Raw genomic sequence first — 22,154 nt, 5'->3', positions numbered from 1 at the left:
GGTCTTTTACTCCCCGACTGCCAGAATTCAGCAGCTTTAATTTATTTTATTTTGAGACAACAGACAAAACAAAAAGAATAGCTTTAGGCTTGCTTTTCTAGAATAAAGCAAATATGTCTCACCACACTTTCCCTTACAAGAGCTTAATGCTGTCTCTTAACTCTAAACAGTATTGGCAACAGTGTCAGCATCATCGAAAAGTGCTATCAAGGCAACAATGGTATCCAAAGACAACAGTAGTGGCTCAGTCCTGAGTAAAAGAAAATTAAAAAAATAAACACAAATAAATACACTTCTTGAGCCACATAACACACAGTCACTTTACATGAAAAAGTATTAATTCACAGCCAATGTACGTTCATGAACAACTGGAATGTTTTTTACATGAACTCCAATAAATTGTTCAAATCATGAAATCAAACTCACTCTCTCACTCTGGTGTGCTGCTTGCACGCCAAACACACCCGGAAGCAAATCACGGCTTTCTTCTGTGCCTTTTCTCCCCTCTAATTTGGTCAGGAACATACACAATACACAATCGGTCGAAATAATCAGCATACTATGACATGACCTCATCTACCACATATGTGTACATTAATAGCACTCATGCTGTCCCGCTGTTCGGTTTTCCCTCAGCGCAGTGGGGTTCACACACATTTAGGACACATTCAACAGACCTACAGACATCGGCAAAAATACAAGATCATCCCCTGTCAGTTTTAGCTTACAGCATAGTTACACTCTCATCTATGGGCATCAGTGACTATTTATGTATCTTAGCAGTGTTTACCTGGATATTTCCTTATAAAAGTGCAGGAACACACACTCCAAACTACTGGTAACCTCCCGACTTCCTTGTTTCTAAAGTCCCGCGACAGCTAGGCATAGTGCGGGATCTGCCAGGAAGAAGCTCTTAAAGCGACAGCGTCACCTCAGCAAGGTAACCAGTTTCCAACATATGAAATGATGTGACAGATAACATAGTATGAAAACAAAAATAAATACTCACTATAATACTAATCCTCCAGGCAAATCATGTGTGCGTATCAGTTATACTACTGGGGCAGCTCAAAAACACTGTCTGCCTCTAGTTCACCTGGCTACATTCTCCCCTGCTACAAGTCAACGTCTCGTTGACTTCTTACACCTCTATTTCAAGTTAGGAGACGTATAGAGGACCATCCCCGCTAACACCTGAGAGAGAACATCTGGACTAAGGGACATCGCATTGCAGGCGGGCCGAGGTAAGTTAAAGGGGTTTTTGTGCGTCCCTGCTGTTGTTCTCTGGCTTCTGCGTGCAGGGGGAATGTGTGTGTCCACGCTGCCATTTCCCTCCTTTCTCCTCTTTGGAGCAGACACAGGCCTCCGGTCTGTTCCAATACTCCCCAATGCGGGATGAGTGCAGGGCTGTAGTTCGGCCTCCAGGTCACCACCCGGTGTGTCACCCATCTCCCGCTGAAGTGCGTCCTCGCTCTCAGCCACATCATTCTGATCGCTTTCGGACTCGTCCGTGGTAAGATCCAAATCCTCAGGTTCCAGAGTTGCCACCTGCTCTGCCGTGGGGTACCTGGTTCTCTCCACCAGCACAAACTCCGGATCCACGAAGACAGTCTCTGAGTCCAGACTCACAGTAGGTTCGTCCACAGGAGGGGCTACATGCTGATGTCGCCTCGGCCCCGGTACAGATCCCACACATGGCCGCAGGTTGGACCTATGCACCTACTTCACTGGCCCGCCCTCCAGTGGGCCCACCGTATATGTGCTCCCTTGCACATCCATGACTTCGTACACATCAGCCGCCCAGGCGTCCTGGATCTTATTCCTTCCTGGTGGTCGATGCTGGAGATACACTAACCCCCCCACCTCAACTGGCGGGCAGTATACTCTTTCCTGTTGCTGAGCTGCTCTTTCCGCAGCCTTCCGCTCCGCACACTCCCTAGCTCTTGCATGTGCACCTTGGAGACGCTCCTGGTGTACCGCTAATCAGTCCATCTTGTCATCCATCACTTGCTCTTGGCCTAATAGCGCATCGATGGGGAGGTGAGGATGAACTCCAAACAGCAAATAATAGGGTGAATACCCTGTGGTCGAGTGCAGTGTGACATTATATGCATACACAACCTCGGACAGGTGTTCAGGCCAACGCCGCTTCTGCTCAGGGGGAAGGGCACGCAAGAGGTCATGTAGGGTTCTATTGAACCTTTCGCACTGTGGGTTCCCTTGGGGGTGGTGGGGCGTTGTGCCCTGATCTGAGTGCAGGCGTTCTGGTACCCCATATTTCATGAACCACTCTTTTAGGATGACTTTGGCAGTAGTATCGGCTTTCTGATCCCTTGTGGCGAAAGCTTGACTGAACTTGGTGAACACATCTGTCACCACGAGCACGTTTTCACACCCGTCTGTGGCACGCTCAAGCGTGGTGTAGTCCACAGCAACCACCTCTAGCGGGTGGGTAGCCAAGAATGGAGTTAGTGGTGCCTGGATCTTTGGTTGTGGCATTTTTGTCAACACACACCTCTGACATGTCTTCACCCATTGCTTCACGTCTTCATGCATACCTGCCCAGAAACATCTCTGTCTCAACAACTCCAGGGTCTGTTCTATGCCCTGATGTCCCATCTGATCATGAACACTTTTGAGCACTTGCTCTTTGAGGCAGGCAGGTAACAACAGCTGGTGACATGTTCCAACGTGTGCATCCTCGATCACACGGTACAAAAGTCCATCTTTTTCTTCGATTCGCTGCCACTGTTTTAATAAGGAGTGCACTGGCTTAGGCAGACACTTTCTCTCCTGGTAGGTGGGTTTAGCCTGCTTATCCCAGAACTCTCTCAATACGCTAAGTGTTCGGTCTGAGGCTTGAGAGTTTTTGAGTTCTGCTTTTGAATATCCAGGCAATGTGGGAGTGCTAGCCTGAGCTGCCCCGCTAGTCACAGCCTCACTAGCCTCAGATGCATGCAGCTGCCTGACCTTACAGCACTCAACCCCCGCTTCTGCCAAATCTAGGCCTAGAGCTGTGCCTGTCCTGAGGGTGTTACATATGGCTACACATCCATCATACTCTGCATCCTCACTTTCAGGTTCTGGTTCGTCCGCTGCTGGTCGCCGGGGGAGAGCATCGGCTGCAGTATTACAGTGGCCTGGGCGATACTTCACATCGAAATCAAATACAGCCAGCTGAGCGACCCATCGCTGTTGTATGGCCCCTAAGTTGGCGGTGGAGAGGTGACACAGCGGGTTGTTATCCGTGACAATGGTGAACTTGGACCCTAGGAGATAACTCCTGAACTTCTCCGTCACTGCCCATTTTAGTGCCAGGAGTTCTAGCTTCATGCTGCTGTAATTTTGATCATTTTTCTCAGCCCCTCTGAGCCTCCGACTTGCATAAGCTATGACTTTCTTCCTTCCTCCCTGTTCTTGGTACAGGACTGCGCCTAAACCTAGACTGCTAGCATCTGTCTCCAGTATGAAAGGGAGGCTGAAGTCTGCAAAGCCTAGTGTGGGAGCGCTAGTGAGCTTTCCCTTTAGTAGCTCAAAAGCTAGTTGACAATGTGGCATCCAGGCTAACTTGAACAGCTGTTTAGCCCTGGCCTGGCTACTTTCCTTGTTACACGCCGTTACTATATCATGGAGAGGTCCTGCCACCTGGGAAAAACCCTGAATAAACCTCCTGTAGTAGCTGCAAAAGCCCAAAAAGGACCTGAGCTCCTTTACAGTGTTAGGGATGGGCCACAGCTTAACAGCACTTATCTTGTCAGGATCTGTACAGATGCCTTGGGCTGAGACCTGATGACCAAGAAACCTCACCTCGGACTGCAGAAAATGACACTTCTCCATTTTGACTTTTAGCCCTGTCTCTCTCAACCTTTTAAGGACTGTCTCAAGTCTCACCAGGTGTTCCTGAAATGTTGATGAAAACACCAGCAAGTCATCTAAGTAAATCAGCACCACTTGGAAGGCCAGATCACTCAGTGTAGCCTGCATGAGGCGCTGAAATGTTGCGGGTGCATTACACAACCCGAACGGCATCCTTAGGTACTCGTACAGGCCGAACGGTGTTGTAAATGCCGTTTTGCCTCTATCCTTCTCGTGTACCGCGACCCGGTGGTACCCACTTGCCAGGTCAATTGTGGAGAAGAACTCCGCACCACTGAGAGCATCTAGGCTTTCGTCAATGCGTGGAAGTGGGAACGCGTCACGCCTGGTTTTTGAGTTCAGCCTCCGATAGTCCACGCACAACCTCAGACTCCCATTGGACTTGCGCACTAGAACGACTGGGGAAGCATAGGAGCTTGAACTCTCTTGAATCACTCCTTTCCTCAACAGTTCAGAAATATGCTCCCTAACCTCCTCGTATTGGTGAGGCGGGATACGCCGGTAAGGTTGGGAAACAGGTGTTTCGTCTATCACCGGGATTTCATGTTTCACACGATCTGTGTACCCCAGATCCTCGTCATGAACTGCAAACACATCTGCGTACTTCACCAGGAGCTCTCCTAGCTCCGCCTGCTGTTCTGGTGTACCTCCTAGATGCAGTCGATCCAGTAAGCGCTGCACCTCACTGTCAGCTCTTTGTCCATCTGTCTGGTCAATGGTCACTTCCTCATGGTTAGCAGAGATGCGCTGAAACTTCACCTCGTAGGGGTCACCCTCCACACACGGACACTGGCTGAGGATACCTAGTCTAGTCTTAGGGGGCAGCCAGATATCCTCCCGTGAGAGGTTAATTACTTGGACCGGAAACACATGGCTGTTAGGTGAGACTACGGTAGGGACAATCATTAACCCCCCGGGCAATTGCATGTTTCCTGGCTCCAGTAGCATGCTTAGGGTGCTATCAGGTGGCCTTTTAGATCCCCTGGTGTAGACTGTGGTAACAGAGGATGCAGGGACATGCACTTTGTGGGTTCCTGATACACGAGCTATGGGCACCCTTTCGACAAGCTCCGCCTCCTGTACTCGGTGGAAGGCCTCTCTCCACACAGAGTCCAACTTCCCCCCCAACACTGTGTCAAACTCTGAGACTACTAGCTGTCTGTACCGCTTAGCTATGTTCATACCAATAATGCCAGGAAGAGGTGAATCTGGCTCCTTAATGTTGTCTTTGATTATAAGGAAGCCACACTCTGGCACTGTAATCCCCTTTACCTGTATGTCTAGCTCAACATAGCCTAAATAAGGCAATGGTAACTGGTTGGCTGCCGTTATTTTAAGCCATTTAGCTGTAGAGGGCAAGTCTTCATCCTCTCCATGGATGTGGTCTCTGAAAAAGCTTTCGGTCAGAGTGCTTACATTACTTCCTGTGTCTAGTAGGCATCTAAGGGGGACACCGCCTATCTGAATGTCTACCTCAGGGCACTCACCTATAGCATGTGCTAGAAAATGTTCTTTGGTTAGGGTGTCCTTTGAGTCCTCTGACTTGCCTCACATCGCCCGGCTCACAGCGATGGAGGGTTCCCGTTTCCCTGTAAAGTAGGACTAGGCTGAGCGGTAGTCTGACTTCCTGCTTTACGTGGTGTGGTGCAGTGTCTAGCCATATGCCCAACCCCTTCACACCGCAAACAGATTGGCTGACCATCATCAGTATACCTGGGCTGAATCTTAGGCCTCCCTCCCTTATTACCACCCTGTGCACTGGGGTTCTGAGTAGTGAGCTCATGGACTGCATTTGTTAGTTCACCAATAGCTTTACCCTGCTGTGCGATTATTTTAGCTACTTCCTGCAGAGTCACTGTCAAGTCAGTCGGTGTGTTACTGGTCAAGTTAGCCTGCTCTGGAACCTCATCTGGATTGTCGCCTCTGAGATTCCTACTTCTCGCTACGCTAGTGCTGCAGGGGCGGTCTTCAAGAGCCCACAATATGGCCTCTTCTCGTACATCAAACAAGCTAGACTCAGGTTTCTCTCTAACGAGCCTACGCAGTTCGCGCCGAAGGGTGGAGTCGCGTACACCTTCAATGAACTGGTCTCTAAGCACTAACTGTGTATCAGCTACTACACCAGGGAACACTTGGAGCACGGAGTTAAGCAGCTGCGAGAGTGCATGTGAATAATCTCGTAGGTCTTCTCCATCTAACTGCCTGCGAGCATAGAAAGCATGTAACAGTTGTGGAGTACTGCGCTCATCTCTAAAGGCTCCCCTCAAGTATGCAAACAGGTCACTGGGTTGCTTAGCCTGCCCCCCCCATACACAGTTTGACCTCTTCCAGGGCTGAACCCTTTAACTGTGAGAGGACAAAGTCTACTTGCTCCTCACTACGCATGCCCCTCGCTCTCATCACATGCTCCACCTCCTCTATGAACTCGTCTACAGTGTGAACATCTTTCCCTGGTTCACCACTAAATGGTGGAATGTGTTTTTCTCTTGGAATATAAACAATGGACCTTGTTTGAGCATTACCCAGGTCAGCAATACTTGTCATTACTGCATCATGTTTTCTACTCAGCTCCATCATCTGTGCTTGCAGCTGCACTAAGGGGTTCCCTCCTTCACATGACGCTGAAGCAGCTGGGTTGTTGTCGTTATGGCCAGCTCCTGCAGCAGCCGCGTCCCCGTCCACGGCCAGCATTGTGATCTCTCTCTCTCTCTCTCTCAATCTATGTCCGTGAGATTACACAGTCACGTAACACAGTCACCACCGCTGCGATGGCTCTCTGTCCAAAAGTCTAAAGGAGAGCGATGTCAGGCGGTCCCCTCCTCCAGCAGTCCACGGTGACGATACGGATGCCCCTCTCGTCCTGAGACACCAGCTGCTGACCTCCCACAGCTGCTCCAGGACTTCCACACGGCAGTTGTCACACTGTCTGGCACTGGGACTTCTTTGCCACTACTGTTGTCTAGATACTCACTCTATAGATATTTACTGTCCCTGCCCAACCTAAAGCCTCAAAATTAAACAGGGATCCCACTTCTGACACCAATTATGTAGCCTGGTCATAAAATGAGGAGACCTGACACAGAAACTACTTTTTGAGGGTCTTTTACTACCCGACTGCCAGAACTCAGCAGCTTTAATTTATTTTATTTTGAGACAACAGACAAAACAAAAAGAATAGCTTTAGGCTTGCTTTTCTAGAATAAAGCAAATATGTCTCACCACACTTTCCCTTACAAGAGCTTAATGCTGTCTCTTAACTCTAAACAGTATTGGCAACAGTGTCAGCATCATCGAAAAGTGCTATCAAGGCAACAATGGTATCCAAAGACAACAGTAGTGGCTCAGTCCTGAGTAAAAGAAAATAAAAAAAAATAAACACAAATAAATACACTTCTTGAGCCACATAACACACAGTCACTTTACATGAAAAAGTATTAATTCACAGCCAATGTACGTTCATGAACAACTGGAATATTTTTTAAATTGTTCAAATCATGAAATCAAACTCACTCTCTCACTCTGGTGTGCTGCTTGCGCGCCAAACACACCCGGAAGCAAATCACGGCTTTCTTCTGTGCCTTTTCTCCCCTCTAATTCGGTCAGGAACATACACAATATACAATCGGTTGAAATAATCAGCATACTATGACATGACCTCATCTACCATATATGTGTACATTAATAGCACTCACGCTGTCCCGCTGTTCGGTTTTCACTCAGCGCAGTGGGGTTCACACACATTTAGGACACATTCAACAGACCTACAGACATCGGCAAAAATACAAGATCATCCCCTGTCAGTTTTAGCTTGCAGCATAGTTACACTCTCATCTATAGGCACCAGTGACTATTTATGTATCTTAGCAGTGTTTACCTGGATATTTCCTTATAAAAGTGCAGGAACACACACTCCAAACTACTGGTAACCTCCCGACTTCCTTGTTTCTAAAGTCCCGCGACAGCTAGGCATAGTGCGGGATCTGCCAGGAAGAAGCTCTTAAAGCGACAGCGTCGCCTCAGCAAAGTAACCAGTTTCCAACATATGAAATGATGTGACAGATAACATAGTATGAAAACAAAAATAAATACTCACTATAATACTAATCCTCCAGGCAAATCATGTGTGCGTATCAGTTATACTACTGGGGCAGCTCAGAAACACTGTCTGCCTCTAGTTCACCTGGCTACATATAAAACTTATTTTAATTTAACTTCATTTCATTTAACTCCATTATACCTCATCGTAGTGCGTGATGGTATATACAACAGTCCTCGCAGAAGCTGATGTATGAAGTCACAGCCTCTGTGTACTCATCCACTTCTTAGATGACCTCACAACAGGTTTACAGAGCTTTTAACTTCTGCCTGTATGAGGGAATCAGGTGGACGGTGTTGTGGTCAGAGTGGCGTGATAGGCGTTGTTAACAGTTGTGTAACAGTGATCCAGGATATTCTTCTCTCTTACACATTTTATAAACTGTTATTTGGGGAGTTCATGGGCGAGGTTACCTTTGTTAAAGTCGCCAAGGACAATAACTAAGGAGTCCGCTCCACACACAGTAGCCTATCTGGTCGGCGAGCGTGCGCTGTAGCCTACCTCCTGCACGTTGGCCTGCAGTGGGATGTAAACACTGACCAGAATGAATGAAGAAATCTCACGGGGGGAGTAAAAAGGTTTGCAGTTGATGAAAAAAAGATTCCAGATCAGGAGAGCAGTGCTGCTGGATCACTGTCACGTCATTACACCAGCCACTGTTAGTGTAAAAACAGATACCTCCACCTTTGCCGGAGAGTTCCGTGTTACGATCCGCTCAAGAGTTGGAAGCCTGCCAGCTGCAGCGCAGAGTCCGGTATCGATCCACACAGCCACGTCTCCGTGAAGCACAAAACTGCAGATGTAGAAAAGTATCAGTTTTTCACCATCAGTAGCTGAAGTTCATCCAGTTTACTGGCCAGCGAACGCACGTTGGAGAGAAATATACCTGCATGGCAGCGGTGTGCGGTGTCCGATTTGGCGGAGACGCACAAGCGCACCAGCACGTTTCCCCCTCCTCCAGTGTTTGATTGCAGGAGCAAAGGTGAGAGCACCTTTGGCCAAAAAGCCCAATAAATCCACTTAAGGCTCGAGAAAAGTGGGATAAAAATCCGCTGGAGTTGTTCCCCTGACAAAAAAAGCCTTACAGTGTCACTGGCCCGGGCGGCCTGTGGCCTGTCAGTCAACTTGCCCGACATACTTTTTGATTGGCCCCGGGCCATCGGGCCATGGGCTATGTCGAACCCTGGTTTGATAATACTGTTGAACATAAACAGAAGTCAAGTGTTTTTGTTGCCATATGCGGAGCCTGGGCTGCCTACAGAGACCGGAATTTTTTACAGCATATTCAGAGGACATGTAGCTAGCGGATTGTGAGGAGATGTTTGCTGTATGTGACAAAAACTTTTCAAGTTTAGGAAGCCTTAAGTATAATAATTACCAGAGATTTTAGTCCCGTCCGAATGTGCCATGTCAGTAATCATTACCGCACGATGTCAGTAAAGATTACCGCGACTTTTACCTTCTGTAAAAGGGTCCCGGACAATTACCTCAGGTAATACTAATCCCGTGCGAATAGACCAGCAGTAAATAGCCTATGTGTGTTAGGGCTGTCAAAAAAAAAAAAAAAAATCAAAGTTAGAAATATATTCGAATATAGCCTAGTATATATTTTTTATAAGTTCGAACCTAAATTTGATAATTCGAATATCATTAATAATTAATTAATACTATCAATAATGTTGTAGGCTATATCACGGCGAATCCCGTTCGGGCAGAGATGGCTCGCGCACAAGCCGGGCCAGAGAGGGACACAGCGACGGAGGGAGAGGCGCCGACGGAGGAGCCCGCTGCAATAACACCCACTGCGCTGTCAGCGATGTGTAACCTGTTGGGGGAGACATACAGGGAGAGTGTTGCACCTGCTGTCTCCCTGCCTACCCTTTTTGAAGAAGAGATGAAACGTTACCAGAATGAGACACCTCCACGAGCCGACAGGGATCCACTCTTGTGGTGGAAAACTACGCACTGAAGTATCCAAACATTGCTCAGCGAGGCAGAAGTTGATCATACCTGGCACTTCAGTGAGGTTAGAACGGGTGTTTTCATCCGAGGGTCACGTTCATATTGTGTCAGCAATAAGCATCTTATTTTTTGTGTTGTTTTTTTTTTTTGTAAAAAAACAAAACAAATAATAATAATAATAGCTAATAATAATAATAAATTCTAATATTATTCGAACTCTACTAAATTAATTCGAAAATATTCGAACTCAATTTCATGGTGCTTTTGACAGCCCTATCATACGCTCATGATGGCAGGAGGGGGCGGCGGTGCGTGAATGGATTTACCCCTCCCACTTGTAGTAGTTTTACTGATATTTCTTATCCCGTGCGAATCGGCCATTAATATTACTGACGTCCTGTGGTAAAGTGACATTACCCCACGTGCCCATGTAAAACGAATCCCGTCCGAATAGTGCTTAGAGAGCCTTTAAATGGGCTAGGACCAAGGTACATTGCTAACTTCCTTGTTAACTATTTGCCTCTGAGAACACTGTGATCATCTGCTGCTGGTTCATTGGAGGTTACCAGTAACAGCTGGAAGAAGTTCGGGGATGCAGCTTTTGTCAAATACATCCCAAAGCTATGGAACACACTACCTGTAGATATCAGGGAAGCTACCTCTCTTAAATATTTTTTAAAAGAAAACAACAATGTATCTGTTCACTTTAGCCTTTAACTACCTCTGACTTTCCTCATACAGACTTTGTGCTGCATGTCTTGAAAGGTGCTAAATAGCCTATATAACTAATTATAAATAATAATAATAATAATAATAATAATAATAATAATAACAATAAAAAGATGCCTGGTATGGGTATGTGCTGTCATGTAATAGTACGTGTTTGTATTTAATTTATGTTTAGTTTGTACAATAAAATGAAAAAAATAAATAAATAAATAAAAAGTGATTCTACTAGGAGAGACATCGAGGAATGTACGTAAGCGTTTATTAAATTATTTAGGAGAAACAGGAATAGCCTCCTATTTTTTTTTGTTGATTTGTTTTCTGCCAATCTACCGCTCCATGCTCCACTCCAGTAGGTGGCGGTGATCCATCTGAAAGCTGGTTCGCTAACCGCCATTAAATTCAGGAAAGAAAAGAAAAAGAAAAAGAACAAGACCATCGTCATTAACAATAACAAGAGCAGCACGGCTCTGCGCTTATCAGGGGTGACGCTAGCCTACTGTCTGATTTACTATTTGACTTCCTCTTCCTTCGGACTGTCACCTTAATCAGCCAGCTGTTAGTCTGACTGCCTCTTTTTGTTGGCCTGTAGGCTTTTTAAAACATTTTTTGGAACAGTATTTTAATGCCCGCCGCTGTGTGTCGACATTTGATTGTTTTTTTGTTTTGTTTTTTAGTATTTTAAGTGCTGTTTGTTGTGACATTTCGCTGACACAGCAAGCATGAGATGAGCTGAAGACACCAGGAAGGACAACTTCACTGCACACTCCGGTACGGACTTTAACTTCTGTCTGTGTTAATGTTAACTGCTCAGATGACAGCAGGATTCACAGTTTACACTGTTAAAGTTCTGACCTCAGTTGACCTGAATCGGTTAGGTAACCTAGTTTAGGTAAAATTGGGAACTAAGGAAACAGAAAGTCGCCATCCGGTAAGAACAACCTACCAAACTTTACTTTAGTTTCCTGAATCCCTGCAGACTCAGCACTTAATATCTCCACAGAAATCCTGCTTCACACTCAGTTTCACGTGAACGTCCCCTCTGTACAGCAAGAGTAGACTGTATGGAGTCAGATTTGTCTCAGTAGTATTTGTGTGAACTGATCGACAACTGTGTGTTTATGTGTAACCTGTAGGCCTACATTTAAAACACTTTCCATAAATCCAACAAAAGATTTTGTAAATTCTAAAAACTATTTTTCTAATATCAAACAGATCTGCATATACTCAAATATGGAAATAGATTTGTCTCAAGAATCATTTGTATGATAATATTTACGATAGGGATGGGGCCGATCCGATCCAGTATCGGTATCGGGTTCCGATACCAACGTAATTCATGGATCAGAAATTTCCGATCCATGAGCCGTGTCTGTGCTTTCATGTTGTCTGCTGGAATGATATGATGATTGCTACATAGTAGTGTTGCACTGACCGAGGTACTAAACACGACGGTACATGTGATACCATAATGTTGAAGTACTGTAGTACTACGGTACCTCAGGTACCACTACTGTGGGATAAGATCAAAGTCCAATTGCAAGAGTGTGAGTGTCCATGCAGCATCTAATAATGGCGCGCGCTGTCCACCTGGCACTCAATATGCCGCTGCAGTGGTTTGTATCCAGTGACATTTCAGGTATGAACTGAGCTATTGAGTATCTTTAAGCAATGAAAGTTATTATTAATTTATTTTTACGTGTAGGTTTGATTTGTTTATATATGCTACAGTGATTTGTTTTCCACTACAGAGCTCTACGGTGCGAGCATTTTACTCGCATTTGCGACTAAAAATAGTTTTGTGCGCACAAAATAAATCATTCAGCACGGAGTACAGATTTCAACCAGCAGCAGAAACTAAAGGCAAATCCTGCCAGTTGTGGGTTGAACGGGGGTCACAGACACAAATGGGAATGTATTCCTGTCAAATACGGCAGAGGCTCATAGTGCTGCGCGGCGCAAGAACGGCTTACCGGCGACAGAGAAGTCCGACTCCAGGTCCAATAATGTCCTCTTCTTGGCGTCATGACTGCCCAAAAGTACCTGAACAGCCGAACTGTGGTGGCACACAGGTATGTGGCGTGTCAGAGGAGAAACAAGCCGTTCACATTTCTCTGGCAGGTAATGGCCCACAAACCTCACCGCACTTTAGGGACTGTTCGTTACTTATGAAGGGACTGTCAGGGGAGGAGGGTGGCTGGTTGATTTTTATTTCATTTATTTCCTATTTTGTTTTGATCCCCCCTATGTTAAAGGTAGGGTCTGGAGGATTTTCCAGTTGCTGTTTGTAAACACACATTAAAATTTGGCCCCTCCTATCAGGCTCAACTCTCCCGGGTGTACGGAAAAAGGCTTCACAGAAGAGGTTAAGGCAAGGCTCGCGATGGTGCATGCTCAGACACGCTCGGACACACTCGGGCACAGCACCTGCACTCTCTCATTGGCTGGGGAAATCTCCGCCCAGAAGCGGTCCGAGCTCACAAAAACATCAAAATACAGTTAAAAGGCAGGAGCTCTGCAAACAGAGTCACCACCACACATGAGTAGAAGCCCATAGGTGATGATTAAGCAGGATTTCATTTGTATATGTCTATATTTTGTTTTGTTTGAAAATCCTCCAGATCCTACCCTTAATCACTTATTGATGCCATTTTTGAAGTATGAATAAGTCAATACGTAATTTATTCCATTGAAATATCATTTACAGTACAGGCCAAAAGTTTGGACACACCTTCTCATTCAATGCGTTTTCTTTATTTTCATGACTATTTACATTGTAGATTCTCACTGAAGGCATCAAAACTATGAATGAACACATGTGGAGTTATGTACTTAACAAAAAAAGGTGAAATAACTGAAAACATGTTTTATATTCTAGTTTCTTCAAAATAGCCACCCTTTGCTCTGATTACTGCTTTGCACACTCTTGGCATTCTCTCCATGAGCTTCAAGAGGTAGTCACCTGAAATGGTTTTCCAACAGTCTTGAAGGAGTTCCCAGAGGTGTTTAGCACTTGTTGGCCCCTTTGCCTTCACTCTGCGGTCCAGCTCACCCCAAACCATCTCGATTGGGTTCAGGTCCGGTGACTGTGGAGGCCAGGTCATCTGCCGCAGCACTCCATCACTCTCCTTCTTGGTCAAATAGCCCTTACACAGCCTGGAGGTGTGTTTGGGGTCATTGTCCTGTTGAAAAATAAATGATCGTCCAACTAAACGCAAACCGGATGGGATGGCATGTCGCTGCAGGATGCTGTGGTAGCCATGCTGGTTCAGTGTGCCTTCAATTTTGAATAAATCCCCAACAGTGTCACCAGCAAAACACCCCCACACCATCACACCTCCTCCTCCATGCTTCACAGTGGGAACCAGGCATGTGGAATCCATCCGTTCACCTTTTCTGCGTCTCACAAAGACACGGCGGTTGGAACCAAAGATCTCAAATTTGGACTCATCAGACCAAAGCACAGATTTCCACTGGTCTAATGTCCATTCCTTGTGTTTCTTGGCCCAAACAAATCTCTTCTGCTTGTTGCCTCTCCTTAGCAGTGGTTTCCTAGCAGCTATTTGACCATGAAGGCCTGATTCGCGCAGTCTCCTCTTAACAGTTGTTCTAGAGATGGGTCTGCTGCTAGAACTCTGTGTGGCATTCATCTGGTCTCTGATCTGAGCTGCTGTTAACTTGCGATTTCTGAGGCTGGTGACTGGGATGAACTTATCCTCAGAAGCAGAGGTGACTCTTGGTCTTCCTTTCCTGGGTCGGTCCTCATGTGTGCCAGTTTCGTTGTAGCGCTTGATGGTTTTTGCGACTCCACTTGGGGACACATTTAAAGTTTTTGCAATTTTCCGGACTGACTGACCTTCATTTCTTAAAGTAATGATGGCCACTCGTTTTTCTTTAGTTAGCTGATTGGTTCTTGCCATAATATGAATTTTAACAGTTGTCCAACAGGGCTGTCGGCTGTGTATTAACCTGACTTCTGCACAACACAACTGATGGTCCCAACCCCATTGATAAAGCAAGAAATTCCACTAATTAACCCTGATAAGGCACACCTGTGAAGTGGAAACCATTTCAGGTGACTACCTCTTGAAGCTCATGGAGAGAATGCCAAGAGTGTGCAAAGCAGTAATCAGAGCAAAGGGTGGCTATTTTGAAGAAACTAGAATATAAAACATGTTTTCAGTTATTTCACCTTTTTTTGTTAGGTACATAACTCCACATGTGTTCATTCATAGTTTTGATGCCTTCAGTGAGAATCTACAATGTAAATAGTCATGAAAATAAAGAAAACGCATTGAATGAGAAGGTGTGTCCAAACTTTTGGCCTGTACTGTATGGATTATAGAAAAGTGATTTGTCTTTTAATAAATGACAAAAGGCACATCTGCCTCATTTTCGCTGTGATGATACTACTCAGAACCATGATACTTTCACTGGTATCGTACCGTGGGTCCCAATTTTGGTACCGTGACAACACTACTACATAGTTTGTATCTGTGCTGTTAAGATTAATATGACAGGTACTTTTTGTTTTTTGATAGTGTATATTACACTAGTAGTTTAACACTGTCTTGGAATTTAATATTGACAATCAATTCAAAACCCTTACACTTGCATATTTGTTTTCAGGATGGGATTTTTCCTGTGAACAGGATTTCCTGCTTTTCTGACCTTATACTTACCTCAAGTTGCCTTTTGGGACGTACATGCATACATACGTACATATCATACTTGCCTGAAGAGAGGAGTTTATTACAGCCTCATATAAAATCAACAATAATGATAATAATAATATCAAAGCAAACAGAGCTCTGGTATCGGAATAGTATCGGTATTGGCAGATATCCAAATTCAGGTATTGGATCGGATCAGAAGTGAAAAAAATTTACGATCTGTGTGTAAATGTGTAATCTGTAAACATAAAACAACTTCCATGAGAAAAAAAAAAAAAAAGATTTTGGAAATTGAAAAAACAATTTTCAAATATAAAACAGATCTGTAAATACTTAAATATGGAAATAGATTTGTCTCAAAAATGATTTGTGTGAGAAGATTTACTGTGTGTGTGTAAATGTGTAGTCTCTAAACATAAAACAACTTCCATAAATACAAAAAAGGATTTTGTGAATTGAAATTTTTTTTTTTTTTTCAAATATCAAAAAGATCTGCATATTCTAAAAAATGAAAATTACAGCATGTGCAACATCCAAATCCGCAAGTGTGGAATTGAAATTCAGAAATAAAAACACGATTCACAAATATCTGTTCAAAAGTTGTAAATGTTAGAAAGATATTCACAAATGCTTTTAATATATTTGTAAATTAAATGTATTCTCTGATTTTTTTTTTTTTTTTTTTTTTTTTTTTTTTAAATTTGTGGATTTTCTGTCTTTTGGCAGAGCTTTTTTCAATTTTGCAAAATAGTTTCTTGAAGTGGCAGATCTCTTTGTATTTGTGGAAGATGTTTTATATTTACAGATTACACATTAACACACAGATTGCTGAACTGTTCACACAAATAACACTGAGAAAAATCTATCTCCATAAGTACTGATGTCAGTTTGAAGTCAACACCTCAGACTTGTGAAATAACTGAACTGAACTGAAGGTAACTAAGTGTACAGGGGTTTATTAGTGTTGTCACGTGCTGCCTGCTTTAATGCCTGTGTATGAGGTAATATGTCACTGCTGAAGCAGCAGCTGTGTTTGTGGCAAGCTGACTACACTTCTGTGGTTGGTTGATGAAAGGGAAGATATGAGGAAGTGCTCAAGCTTCATGTTTGTCATATCTGTGTATAAGTCAGCTCTGACAGTGTCAACAACCTATTACATGTTACTACAGCTGGCAGATGATGTTGCCAAACCTGCCACTGAGCCACATACAAAATGCCTACCAGATGGATAATGTTATGTTGATGATTCTTACCTTTAGATATAGCCCAGACCTGTGAGGCAACAGAGAAGACCCTCTTTAGAGAAAAAAAACTTTTTATTCTTACTATAGAAGAAGAATTACTTTCATTAGAACAAGAAGAGGAAGATGTACTTTATTAATCCCTCAGGGGAAATTCAGTTTCTTCACTCTATTGTCATATACACACATGCCTGAGATACACACACATGCACAAACAGGACCTATACATGCATTAAATGGAGAGATGTCGGAGTGAGGAGCTGTTTTGGACAGGCACCCCAAGCAGTTGGGGTTTCAGTGCCTTGCTCAAGGACACCTTAGCAGTGTCCAGGAGGCAAACTGACACCTCTCCAGCTACCAGTCCACGCTCCATACTTGGTCCGTATAGGGACGTGAACCAACAACCCTCCTGTTCCCAAACCAAGTCCATAGGACTGAGCTACTGCTGCCCCAAATTTGTTTTTTTGGAGGGATCCAGTGTTTAGTCTATACTTTGTATCTTGGTCTGGCACTAAACAACTTTTCCTGAGAGGCTTTGTAATATATGAGTGAATGATTTATGTATTTATTTTTTTTCATTGTGTCAAGTAAACGGTTATGCCCAGCCCGCATGGGCTCACAAGACACCATAAAATCAAAAGCGAGAAACAGAGTCCAAGGTACGTATTTTCAGACAACATTAAAGAGAAAGAAAATGGAGCAAAGCAATAAAAGCATCATACATAATCAAATTATCATAGTGTAGTATGGAGTTCATGGATCACTCTTGAAGGGATTTACCATGAGAAAAGTCAAATTAAACTAATTAAACAAACCTTGCTTTCTTTCCCAGGCTTTTGTGACAAACTTGGTAAACATAAACAAACAAAAATTAAACAACCATTCTAGTTTTTGGTCATCTGAGCACCAGAGGATGTCAGAGTTTAGATGAGCCGTTTCATGGAACACTATCTCTCTTAAGTCATCATAGTTTGTACAATATAAAAGAAAAGGAGACTCATTTTCCACCTTACCCAAATTACACAACTCACATACTCTGTTTCCTCTTGATTGTCCCAACCTCAGTGGCCAGGGGAAGAACACCAGTTCTCAACTGTGCAACTGAAGATCTTTGGCTTCTAGTTAAACGATATGTTGTGTGTGGTTCAGGGTAGGGGTGCACGATATTCGAATTTTTGATGATATGCCGATAACAACTCATTTGACTGATAACCAATACCGATATTAATATATCCACTTTTTTCTTAGTCTTAGTGTTAAACAAGTCTCTTCTGTTGTGGAATTAACATTATATTATGCATGCATACTCTTGTTATGATGGCTCACCAGGAGATGCAGACATGAAATACAATACTTTACAATATATGTAATATTAATTAATTGTGCAAAATAAGAAAAAGCAGGTTGGCCAGCTTTGATTTAAAGGGATAGTGCATCCAAAAATGAAAATTCAGCCATTATCTACTCACCCATATGCCGAGGGAGGCTCAGGTGAAGTTTTAGAGTCCTCACATCCCTTGCAGAGATCCCAGGGGAGAGTGGGTAGCAACAAAACTCCACCTAATGCAGTCTGACGGCGCCCCAGATTCAAACGTCCAAAAACACATAATTGAAACCACAAGATATCTCCATACCGCTCGTCCGTAGTGATCCAAGTGTCCTGAAGCTCCGACATAAAATGTTGTTTGGAAAAACGTCATTTGAACTCTGCCTCTCTGTACACCGAGCATGTGTGCGCGCTTGCACACGAGACCAGTGAAAGCACGTGAACACACATGAAGGCGGTGCCAATGTCTCACGGTCTGGTGCAAGCGCACACACATGAGCGCGGTGTACAGAGAGGCAGTTAGAGCTACAGGCTACAATGTGGCTAAAAACAGAGTTCTGTGATTATTCAACCATTTTTCTGATTAAAAATGACAGTTGAGCAATATGCTGTCACCAGTCGTCCAATCACAGTGGAGCAGGGCCGGGACAAGTAAAGCATAGATCAGTCATCACAAAGGACAAATACAAGCACTGAACAACAACAGCTGTCGTTTTTCAGATGGGAAAAGAAACACTTTGGTGGACACAAGGCCTTGTTAGAGCAACACTAGCAACCATCCAACCAGTGAGAATTTGGTCGGACAAGAGCATATCGATCAACCAGTCGACCAGCTGACTAGAAGCCCTAATGGAAATCAGCTTCTGGAGATTTGAAACTTGCATGAGACAGATAATCCAGCAGACACAATCACTGTATGGATTACCCTGGTTTCAAGTCTCTACAGGTTGATTTTTGTAATGTGCTGAAGCGAGTTGGAACCAATGATTACCTGAAATTTAGTCACATTCATGACACACAGCAAGATTTGGAAAAATGTAGCTGTAATCTCAGCTGTGGTTGTAGTTAAGGACTTTACTGCACAAATAATGTTTTATGCTTGCTCTGGGATGGTCACTGATCAGACTTTACAACATATTTTCCTCCAGTCAGGTGATGAGTGTTGGGAGGCTTTAGCTGACAGAAGTATCATGGAGGACGACTGCAGGCCTCTGCTGAGCTCAGAGCAGACTGGAGAGAGCTACTCACACCGAGGATCCACAGACTCACTGGACTTCAAGGCTAAAAGGTAGAGTACACTGAAACTCTACATTGATCAATACGCAGTACTTCCCAATACTACGCCTGCATGCACATGACAGAGAAAGGCTGCACACAGGTCAATGTTGTTCAATAGATTACTTCAAAGAGTTCTATGCATTTAATGGCACTCTCAGAGTAGATGCAGAGCCATAATGAATAAGTGAATACCATGGAACAGAAAGCCACACACTAGATTATATTTCTTCATATTCATGATTTCTGGGTGTTCAACATGATAGGTGTCCACCTTGAAACTGTGCTGATTGTATAGATCTTCTTAGCTGTCGGGGGGACAATGGGTGGGTGTAAAGCATCCATGTTTTCACAGACATGGATGTGAACTCTAAGAGGAACCTGACCGGTGCGCCGAGGCATAAAATCACGGGGGAGTAATTCTAGTCTTTTTTCTTCTTCTTTTCTCGATCTCACCTACTCACCTGTAATGTTTAGTGACTGTCTCTTGCATGGTTGTTATGCTATCATGGTGACAAAATACATTTTGGTATTGAAAAATATGATTAACTATATCAAGTGGCTCTTACAATATGTACAATTATTTTTTTTCGGGCATTGTTTCTTACTTTTAGACTAGCTGACTAGTCTTAGTTTAAATCTCTGTTTAACTGTCAGGAGAATTAGTTTTCAGGAATATCCCTACTTTGTAAAGGCCTACACAGACAATAGATAGAAGCACCTATTCACTGTTGGTTTTAGTCTGCTTAACAGAGTTGTTGATGATTAATTATTAAATAAGGCCAGCCTAATAAACAAGCTTCTCCATGAGGGTTGCCTTATTTAATCCAGATCAAGCTATTTTGTGAAGATCTCCATATATTAACTGATACCTATCTACGCATATACTATATTTTTTCTCCTTTTTTAAATTGAAAACATTTATTGTTTTTCACATTTTCAACAGTAATGACCAATATCTCTGTTTTCTTGTTGTGCAGTTCATTTGTATTAACAATTAAAATCTGTTAATCATGTTTCTTTACAGAATGACTCAATCAAGCACAAAAAACCCTGCATTTTGCTCATATAATGTTTTGTTGAGCTGCATTGTAGTTGATCTTTAATTCGTGTGTGTGCCAGTACAGTAGCTTTTATGCAAAGGTTATATCGAGCATAGACCCTGGGTGTCTGAGCTGGCCTGGATCCTGCCTGTGTCTTCTTTTCTGACATGGTATGTTAGATAATAAGCAAGGGCAAGGTGCTTTTTTACAAGTTAAGCTTCCTGGAATTCGCTTGACAAGCGAATACTAAGACGACTAAGGTGTGTGTGTGTGTGTGTGTGTTTGTGTGTGTGTGTGTGTGTGGGTGGCACATATAAGAACTTTGTGTGAGTTTTAATCCAGTTAGGTATTTCACAGTGACCAACTAGCTTTCTAGCACATAAAGCATTACAAACACTCCCTTCCAGCAAGTCACATAGACGTGTATGTTTGTTTGAGTATGTATGAATTCCGTCAGTCAAACCATGTTTAAGGTTCAAAACAAAACAAAGTTTGTATTTCAGCTCTGTTAAATTTAAATTTAGGGTTGCATCTGACAGTTTTAATTTTCAGGCTCTCAATTAATTTTCTAATCAGTTGCATGTTCAAAAAATGTCTGAAAATAGTAAAAAATCACTAGTTGCCTGATCCCAAGGTGTTAAAAATAGATTGGTTATTTTGTCCAACCGACTTTTAAAACCTAAAGATATTCAGTTTAGAATGATATGAAATAGAGAAGAGCAGCCAATCCTCACACTGGAGAAGTTGGAATCAGAGAATGTATGGCACTTTGGCATGACTTTAAACTTTAATGGATTGTGAAAATGAGTTGAATATTGCTACATATTACATGATTTTTTTTGTCTGCTTCTTCCAGACCTTTCCATGTAGAGCCCAGGAATATTGTAGCTGATGAGCCACAGGAGAGAGTCTCTGCTGAGGCTGCCATCCTCAACAGCAGAGTCCATTACTACGGCAGACTAACAGGCTCCTCTGACAGACTGCTAGTAGGTCACATCACTACTTAGTTATTTTTTGTAGCCATGGACACATTATCATGACTGTGGCACAGATGCACTACACTAGACACACAGTAGCAAGGGGCCAAATGGCCCAAACACACACCGTGTATTGGAAATGTTGTAGTCAGTGTATTTTGATTATTTTGGTATGTTGCATTAACCACATTTTTGTATGTATATGTATATGTATGTATACCATGTACCGTAAAACTTCAATTAGTAGCCCAGGCTATTATTTGCTTAAATCGCTAAACTTAGCAGGCCTATATTTGGGACAGGCATTTATATGGGACAGGCCTTTAATTCCTTTTTCACAAAACTGTTTCTCAGCAAAGATAGGAAACACGATCACATTGTTTATTTGAACCAGTATGAATATTACTTGTATAAAAACTAGGCTTCAAATAACATATCAATTATGAGTCATTTATTTGATCTAGCTCTGACAGACAGGGCATCAGAGAGTTATGACACTTGTTTTATGGCAACCGGCATACCAACACAGCATCACTTTATCCTGATAAAATGATATTCATAACTTGGATTAATTTTATGAAAGACCCTTTTGATTCTTTTGATAAGTGGACCCTTACAGACTAATGGAATATGAATAATTTACAGGGTAATTAAAGAATGGACACATTCTGATTTCCCACCCGATGACCCCAAAGACATGTTGGTTATCACTGCTCACTGGTCTGTATAGTTAAGCCTTGCCATAATAGCTTATCATAGGGCTTAGGAGGTTATTCACTGAGTGCTGATGCTTTCTCTAGAGCACAAACTTCTTGTGTTTATTTGAATGACAGCTTCAGAGGTAGGGAGTCACCACTTGTTCTTTGGTCATGGCGATGAATCTGAATGAATTATTCTTTGGTGCTCATGGTTGCAGTAAAATTAACGGAACGATTGAAGTAGGGAAAATCAAACTGAG

At 43.3% G+C, this 22,154-nt stretch overlaps 1 protein-coding gene across 3 annotated transcripts in view; it reads left to right on the top strand.

Moving 5' to 3' along the window:
- Positions 1 to 11,183: 11,183 nt before the first annotated feature.
- Positions 11,184 to 22,154, top strand: part of slc38a9 (solute carrier family 38 member 9) — a 47,422-nt gene continuing 36,451 nt past the window's right edge. For 2 of the 3 annotated variants that reach the window (XM_033646912.2, XM_033646910.2), the window contains exons 1-3: positions 11,184 to 11,431; positions 19,050 to 19,189; positions 21,076 to 21,205. In XM_033646912.2, the coding sequence (XP_033502803.1) occupies positions 19,092 to 19,189; positions 21,076 to 21,205 (228 nt within the window). In that variant the 5' untranslated portion in view covers positions 11,184 to 11,431; positions 19,050 to 19,091. Of the gene's footprint in view, positions 11,432 to 11,572; positions 11,592 to 19,049; positions 19,190 to 21,075; positions 21,206 to 22,154 lie in introns of those variants that run through there. The other variant, XM_078161886.1, reaches the window with a different exon arrangement.

The sequence above is a fragment of the Epinephelus lanceolatus genome, chromosome 19 (genome assembly GCF_041903045.1).
Source record: "Epinephelus lanceolatus isolate andai-2023 chromosome 19, ASM4190304v1, whole genome shotgun sequence".
NCBI classification, from domain to species: Eukaryota; Metazoa; Chordata; class Actinopteri; order Perciformes; family Serranidae; genus Epinephelus; species Epinephelus lanceolatus.
Note: the sequence above shows the minus strand (reverse complement) of the source record. Positions and strands in the feature narration are given on the sequence as shown.